The sequence below is a fragment of the Fukomys damarensis genome, unplaced genomic scaffold, assembly GCF_012274545.1.
Source record: "Fukomys damarensis isolate Sample0158 unplaced genomic scaffold, DMR_v1.0_HiC HiC_scaffold_3, whole genome shotgun sequence".
Lineage (NCBI taxonomy): Eukaryota > Metazoa > Chordata > Mammalia > Rodentia > Bathyergidae > Fukomys > Fukomys damarensis.
In genome coordinates, this window is record NW_022900915.1 from 9,721,064 (window position 1) to 9,729,840 (window position 8,777).

General features: G+C 40.3%; 1 protein-coding gene across 1 annotated transcript in view; it reads left to right on the forward strand.

The window, feature by feature from the left end:
* The window catches only part of Htr4 (5-hydroxytryptamine receptor 4), a 134,413-nt gene that overhangs the window by 71,352 nt on the left and 54,284 nt on the right, over positions 1-8,777 (forward strand). Inside the window, 2 exon segments of the mRNA XM_033766745.1 lie at positions 5,894-6,019; positions 7,343-7,543. Of these exon segments, the coding sequence (XP_033622636.1) occupies positions 5,894-6,019; positions 7,343-7,543 (327 nt within the window).

An 8,777-nucleotide genomic window follows, 5' to 3' on the forward strand; every position in this document is an offset into this window, starting at 1 on the left:
AAGTGAGACGGGTAGGGCAAAGGAAAGAAGGGAAAAGAAAAAATACAAGAAAAGGAAAAAATGGTAACAAAGGCTTTGTAAATATAGAAGGGTGGAGGGGGAGGAGGAGGAGGAGGAGGAGGGGAAAAAAGGAAAAAGAATGATTTTGATGAGATATTTTACAAATGCAGATATTATCAGCAATCATGGATATCAGTCATGGCAGGTTACAAAGATAATGAAGGAAGTCTGTACGTGGTACAATTAGTCATCAAAATCCTGTGTACTGTAACAGAAAAAATTGCACTGGACAAAATTAAATAGGTAGGGTTGACTTGTTTGTTTTTATTAATTTTTTGGTACATTTAAGGTATACAATATGATATTTGTCATTGAAAATTTGCACCTCTACATAATCCATCTTGGTTCTAATTTTTTCCCCATTCCCCTGCCCTCCACTTAACCCTTGCTTCTTTCCCTCCCCATCTACATTTTGTTTCCATTTTTTCCTTTTCTCATATTAACTCCATTCCCTTCTTTCTTTTCCCCTACCCTTCCCCTTCCCCTTTGCACCTTTTCTTCCTATTTCACATTATCTATTAGACCTTTTAGTCCTTATTTATGTCCACTTTCAGTTTCTCACACCAGAGAAACTCTTCGGTATTTACACAAGTGTGTTCTATTAATTTCACTTAAGAGTAGGCCTCCATGTACATCCATTTAACTATAAATGTCTCTAGTTTCTCATTCTTTATGGCTAAGTAGTATTCATCGTATAAAAACCCCCCAATTTTTTTGATCTGGTCTTCCTTTGATGGGCAATTGGGCTTACTCCAAGTTTTAGCTATTACAAATTTTGCTACTTTGAACATGGGTACACATATATTTTAATTCCTTGGGGAAGATACCCCACAGAGGAATAGTGGGGTCAAATGGGACCTCCAATCCTAGTTCTCAGAGGTATCTCCATACTGATTTCCACAGTGGTTGCACCAGTCTGCACTCCCACCAGCAGTGGAGCAGGTTCCTCCTTCCCCACAGCCCCAGCAGCATTTGTTATTGGTTGATTTCATGCTAGCAGCCATTCTTTCTGGGGTGAGGTGGTATCTCAGTGTTGTTTTCATTTGCATCTCTCCAATGACCAGTGATGTTGAACATTTTTTCAAAAGGGTGACATCTTTCAAGGGACAGAGAAGTGATTTATTTGAAGTCATACAGCTTTTTAAGAAAGCCAGTGCAAAAGCTAACAGTACATATTTTTGACTCAAGAAAATGCACATGTGTGTGCATACCCATCTGTGTGGGTGGGTAGGGAACTACTGATATTCATAATTACTTATTCTTGTCACAGTTTGCTTTTACAATCCAGTTCTACATACTGACCTATGTGGAGATTTACCCAGAATTAGTGTCTTTATGTTTTCTCTCATTAAGAACAGAACAAAAATGACAAACACAGCCAGCAAGTTTGTGGAATTTATTATGAATCAAAGGATCCCTAAAAAAACAAAACAAAACAAAAAGAAGACTCTAAAGTAAAGTTTCTCATAAGAAGATCTTTCAAAGAACTTAGTTTAGTGGACAGCTCGTGGTCAGATAGAAATCATCTGGTAGTGGTAGACAGCGCTTCTGGAGGGTGTCAGGAACCCAAGTATTTCGCATGAATTTTACAGAAGCAGGCCCTCACTTAGTTGAATTGTTACTGGATTTAAATTTAGTTCAATGGACAGCTCTATCTAATTAAAAATGCTCTTTCAGTGTACACTTTGCTTGTCACTCACAGGTTAAAGTTTAGCTATTTCTAGCTCCTAATGGGTGTGCCACAAATGACCCATAACGTTGAGCCTGGGGCTTTCTGACCCTGACATCCCTCTTGATTTGAAATCTACGTTATCTGAGGTAGAGATGTTCATCACAGACAGGCCCCATCTGTTTTCTCTTCCTAGAAGAGCAAAGACAGCGTAGGGGAGATGATTCTAATGGTGAGAATGTGCTTGATGACAGCTTGTGCGCTAAAGAAATGTTCAAATCATTGATCACAGATACGAAAGGACCTGAAATTACTTACCCCTAACAGGAGAGCCCTCTATAGTAGCCTCACAAATGGTTGTCACTATATTCTTTTTACTGTGGTATTAATAACATAAAGTTTACCACTAATTTATACAATAAATGGTCTAAGTGTACATTGCAGTGATGTTAGGTAGAGTCACAGTGATGTGAAACTATTATTACCACTACCTATTTCCAGAATTTTCCCATCATTCGAAACAGAAATCCTGTACCTATTAAATGATAATTCCTTACTCTCCTTTCTTCCCAGGCCCTGAGAGCTATTATTTTATTTTATTTCCCTATGGATTGGCCTATTCTTAGACTCTCAAATAACACTTGCTTTTTTGTGTCTGGTTTATTTCACACAGCATAATGTTTTCAGAGTACATCCTTATTGCAACATGCATCAAACCTTCATTCCTTTTTATGGCAAAGTAATGATTAACAGTGTATATGCACCACATCTACTTATTCACTTATCTGTTGATGGAAGCCTGGGTTTCCATCTTTGAATGCTTATGAATAATGCTGCTGCAAACATTGTTATACAGGTATCTGTATCCCTGCTCTGCATTTTTTGGTTTTTTGTTTTGTTTTGTTTTTTTGGCTATATATCTAGGATTGAATTGCTGGATCATATGGTCATTCTATTTTATCTTTCTTTCGGTGGTGGTGGTGGTAGAGGTTTGCCGGAAATCAAACCCAGGGCCTCACCAATTATTTTCACAGTAGTCGCACCTTTTTCTGCTCCCATTAGCAATGTACATTGCTTTCGCTTTCCCCCACATCCTTGCCAATGCTTGCTATTGTGTTCTGTTTTCTGTTTTATTTTTATTATAGCCATCCTAATGAGTGTAAAGCAGTATTTCATTGGATTCAGATGTTCTTAAACATTTTCTGTGCCAAGGAGCTCAGCACAGCACCAGAAAGCTGTTGTAGATCATCTCTAATTGTTAGAAGGTTCTTATTACCGATTACTAAATCTTGCCTCCCTCTACCAGTGATTTTTCAACCTTGGTTGCTTACCAGAGTCACTTGAGAGCTTTAAACACTTCTAATATTCAGGCTGCAAACAAGATCAATTATAATAAATCAGTGACTCTGATGTTGCTGCCCATTGTCAGCTCGTTTTAAAACTCCCAGAGAGATTTCAATATGTATCTGGGGTTTTAACGTAGTGCTTAATGCCTATTCACTGGTCCTGCTTATCCACAACCTGTGCACCTTGGGGTAGGACAGCTGTGCTACTAAAGCCTTCTCTGGCAGCCATCATGTAATAGTCACTTTCTGTCCCCGCTAGCAGAAGAATGCTCTTCGGGATTCTTTCTCCATAGAATGTATTTATCAGCGGACACTGCATATTTTCTGTGTGTCTGTTTATTGTCTGTTCTGTTTTGCTTATCGCTGCTTCCCTAGGACATATAATGTCTAACATAGAGTAGGTAAAATACTTAGAAAATATTGTTGATAAATGAATATGTAAATCTGCTCTCAGTTCAAATGATGTCCCTTTTAGACAGTCAAAAATAGCTTTTGTTTTAGTCTCAAGACTTTGTTTATATAGGGACTTTATTTCTGTACTTTCAATTAACTTTCAGAGACATTGAAGGATAAACCTCATCATAGTGAACATAATATGTCACTTGCCAACTAGCAAATCACTGAGTCTTTACTACAGTTGTGTGTACCTACAGATTACACATACTACAGACTGGGCATTTTGGGCCGTGGAGGAAAAGCTAAGCAGAATGAGACTGTGGGGGGATACACAGACATAATCAGTAACAGAAATCATTCGAGATAAAAATGGTAGAAATAAAAGGAAAAATGCTTGTTGTCTGTAGCACATTGAATGAGTTTTGAATTTAATCTGAGATCCAAAGGGCAAGAAATAGCCAACAAGAAGCATTCCAGGAAAAAAAATACATCAAATACAGAGCCCTGAGGGGTGAGTATTTTCAGAGAGCTCTGAGTCAGAGCCTGTAAGTACAAAGTGAAGAGCCTCTGTCACCCGCTTTGATAGACACTGCACCCCGTTAATAAGGCCTTAAGTCAGGTCGTTGTTTTGGTGCGTTTCTTACCCCGTTGAAGTCTTTCTCCACATTGAATCATGTCTTCCCTGTCCAACATTTATTTGTACTTTTGGTAGTTGGAATTTAAGTGTGGAAGTCTGGCTTAGACAGACATATCCTTTTCTATCTGAACTCCAGCTCTGAAAGTTTCAATCAGTGCATCTGTAGAAATATTTGTCAGCAGAGTGGAGGGACTTTTTCATTCTACAACTACAGTAAGACTGGATCCTTATTCCACTTGGGAGATGGTCTTCTGTGCCTACCCAATAGAAGGAATTTTGCACAAGGCCAAAGCCTGGACCTGGCAGCCTTGTGCCATGGTGACTCAGTGCCTATCTTGATTTTCCACAGCAGTTTAGTAAAAGCAGGTGATGTTTGAATCTGGAAACCTTAGGATCCAGGGGTAAACTCACAGGACAAGCAGCCTTTTCTAGACCAGTTGCTGACATGTTCTAACAACTCAGTTACTAAAATCAAGCACTTTTCCCCACTGACATGTAGGTTTTGAGTCCAGGGGCTTTAAGTTCCTTTAAAACATCATTAAAAAGTTCCCTAGTAAATCTTAGCCCATTTTTAGATTTGTGGAAACTGGTGTAATTTACTCGCGTACATTTCCTGAGCATAATTAATCTTCCTAATTATGCTTATGTAAGCAAGTACCCAATTTTCTATGTATTTCTTGATAATGTATTTACTTGAAGATAAAAACAACCCAGATGTATGTCTAAATATCATGCAGAAGCCACTGATTTTTAAATATCCTTGGATAATCCATAAAAGGAGTAATTCCAATAAAACAAGTGAGAGATGGTAGTATATTACGATGATTAATTCTATATTTTCAGAAAAAAGTAAACTCCTCTTACCTTTTGTTTTTCTATTATAACAACCAGCTTTTGGTACTTCATTGTTACTAAGATCTATTTTTAAAATAAAATTTGTTCTCCATTTAAAAAAAAACTTCATTAAAAAACATTTTATAACTCTTTAAAAGATAAAACTTTTCCTGTAGCTTCTGAATAGGCTGGAGATGCTTACACTAGGAAAGAAGCATTTGTAGAATCAAGCAGTGCAGTGAAAATGATAAGAGCATAAATTAAAACTGAAAATGGTGACATGTATTGACACCAAACGTGGTATGGCTCAGGGCAGCAGCAAAAGTCTCTGAGTTATTGATTGGCTGTTGTCTCTTCTGTGAGCATCACAGAATCTGGGGTCAGTCTGTCTAGGTGAGTTGATAGGACAGATCCAAGAGCAAGATTCAGGCATCATCTGCTCTCCCTGCAACATCTCCCTGTGAACAGCAGCTTCTGCATGGACTACGGTGGGGTACTGAAAACAAGGGAGCCCACGTATTCCTGAAGACCCCGGTGATGGTACTGTCACTTAGTCATCCAACACCGTCTTTCTTTCATCTGATAGATGCAACTGACACACTGCGTATACAGCGGTGTGAAGAGCTTAGCTCCTTGCCTCCTGGAGCACGATCTAGTTGGGCAGGTCCTCAAAACAGGAGTCAGCCAAACACACTGCTGAGTATATTCTCTGATGGAGAATAAGTCAGGCTAGTGAGAAAGCCTCATGTTCTCATGATATAGGAGTTCACCAGAAGGGCTCTTCAAGTGAGAAGGACAGGCTGTGAAATATATTAGGCCCATGATATATGTGTGTCGCTGTTGATGATGAAGTTGCCTTCCTCACCATCAAGGAAGATAAGATGAATTCTCTTTCCCGTGTTCTGGAGTCTTCTTAAATTCTCTATGGTTTTGTGTGCCTGTGTCTTCCAGTTCCAAGGAGGGCTTTGGGTCAGTGGAGAAGGTCGTGCTGCTCACGTTTCTCTCAGCGGTCATCCTGATGGCCATCCTGGGCAACCTGCTGGTGATGGTGGCCGTGTGCAGGGATAGGCAGCTCAGGTGAGCTATACAGGGGAACCTCTTAGGAAGTAGGGGTGGAGTTCTGGGCCCTACCTGGAAAGTCAAGCCTGAAAATAACACCTGAAATTTGTAATTAGGAGGGAAATATACAGGGGAGTTGTTTCTGACAAATAGAGGCAGGGCAGGGTGATCACACAACTCTGACATAACCTTCTGTGTATTTCCACCCTGTCTTTTTTCCTAAGTTCTGTTTGGTTGGTTTCAATAGTTGTGATCATTATATACACAATTGTTGGGAGCACATCTAATCTGTAATCTCCACATTTTATCACTGGTTCAGGAAAAGGGGGACTGACTTAGAATTAAACCTGAGTCTTCAGCTCTTTATTTTTCATCACTCTCAATCCTGGCCACAATTAGAATCATTTCAAGTGCTTTTAAAAGGTACTACTGTGTGGCATCAGTGTGTGCCAAACAATTTTGTAGACATCCTTATAAGTTATTCACTGTTAAATCAAAATTTAACTGAGCCCCCTGTGCTTTTTCTGGGGAGGGGGCATTGTTGGAAACTGAACCCGGGATCTCACCCGTGCCAGCTCTTTACCACTGAGTTACATTCCCAGCCCACATCCTGTTTTTAAGGTGCGGCTGTTTTCAAGGGGCTGGCTAACAGCTCAAGGTTCCTGAACTAACTGATCTGGGGTGAAATCTAGGGCATCAATATTTATTAAGTATACCAAGTGATTCTAGTATTAGTCTGGATTGAGAGCCACGGGGCCATTAAAGAGGGTACACAGTGCAAGTTCCCTGTCAGCAAGATAAGCACCCATCCAATGATTATGTAAATGAAGCAGAAGAGCACAATCCTGACCAGTGCCATAGCTGTGAGGCACACAGTAGCCAGTCTGCGGGTGTAAAATGTTGGAATGTGACTGCTACTTGTGAGGGATGCATTCTGAGAGGGGTCCCTGAGAGTGACCAGCCAAGATCACTCAAGGAAAAGAGGGTGGGGGGTGACGAGGCCAGGATAGGAAGACTGAGCACTCGGGAGGGAGCTGGATGCACAGAGAAAATTGGCTCAGGCCAGAGTGCTCCACGGGGAAGGAAGAAATGGCTTTCGGTACAGTACAGAGTGGAGAAGTCAGAACTGGGCCAGCCACTGAGTATCTGCTCAGCCTTGCTGCATAAGGAGAAAATGAATCTCACAGAATATGCTAAATGTATCACTTTTCTTCCCTTATCCTTTCTCTTCTTTGCCTATTTCTTTGCCTTTCTTTTCCCATTTCTTTTCTTGTTCTTTTCTCCCTCTCTTCTCCTTTTGTGCCCCCTCCTGCCTTCTCCCTTATATATTTTCACTCACAGGAAAATAAAAACCAATTATTTCATTGTGTCTCTTGCCTTTGCTGATCTGCTGGTTTCGGTGCTGGTGATGCCCTTTGGGGCCATTGAGCTGGTTCAAGACATCTGGATTTATGGGGAGATGTTTTGCCTTGTCCGGACATCTCTAGACGTCCTGCTCACCACAGCATCCATTTTCCACCTGTGCTGCATTTCCCTGGATCGGTAAGAACGGAACAAAGTGCATAGTGAAGCTCAGTGCTGGACGCAATAACCTGGTGGATCATGCAGTGTCTTTCATTGCAAGAAGTGAATCTCGGAGATGCAAATTTGGTGACTTGCCCACTCCCTTGTTCCTCAGCCTTTGCTGAGGGCGCCTTTAACCCAACCACTCTCTAAGGTCTAGAGGTTAGTGAGACCTAGAACGCACCAGAAAGGAACCTACAGTCTAGATAATGATAAGCACCAGCAATCAGGTTTACTATGGAGCTCTAATTTTTATATTGATAACATAAACAAAATTCTAGGGAAGCTATGTAGTACGAATCAACTTTGGCCTGATGAGCAGTAGTGCTGGTACAGAAAGCTCTAAACTTTACCTAAAATATATCTGTGTAGTAATGGGCAGGTGAGTGCCTTTGTTTATGGAAATTCTTTTCCAGAAAGTTAAAGGTGATAATAAAATCTTCACTAATTGGTTGCTTTCTTGGACCTGGGACTAACTAACGTTTTCTCTGTTGCATAATTTTGTTCTGCTTATTCATATTTGACTTCAGGAGGCTTAATGATTTCCATCTCTGCCTCACTTGTTGATGATGTATATTTATCACTTGTATCAGTACTTTCCATTTCCCAATTCATGATCTTTTTTATTGGATAATAGAAGCAGAATGCAGGTTAAAAGTGAGATGATTCCAGGAACATGTGCTGTTGTGATTTTAGGTATATCTTAGGGGTTAGTTCCTACAGGAAAGTGTAAAGCACAGATTACACACAGCTAGAATTATCAAGCACTGTCTCTTTAGAAGTCCCCCAAACCTGAGTTCTCTCCAGTCTTGGCATAGATTACTGTTTTTTTCATCGAGGACTGGGAAACATCATTGACTGACGTTAAAGACTGTGTTATCTAAAATATTTACCTTTAAACTGTAAAGTTATGGTCTTCCTGGAGAATGACTTATACTGGAGGAGGTCCTTGGGGACTGAAAGCAGCTGTGAGATCAGCAGATTTGTCTCCTGTCTCACAGGACATATGCTAATGGATTGGAATGACAGAAGAAATGGTCTGCTTTGTGTCAATTGCTCTTTTTTCTTCTTGCCAAGAACATAGAGTCAAATGTGCCCAAGTAACATGGATATAAGAAACTCTATTCTATAGCTACAGGGCCAGGGGTTTAGCTCAGTGTTTCTGGCACCTGCCTCGCAAGTACAAGGGCCTGAGTTCGATCCCTGTTACAAA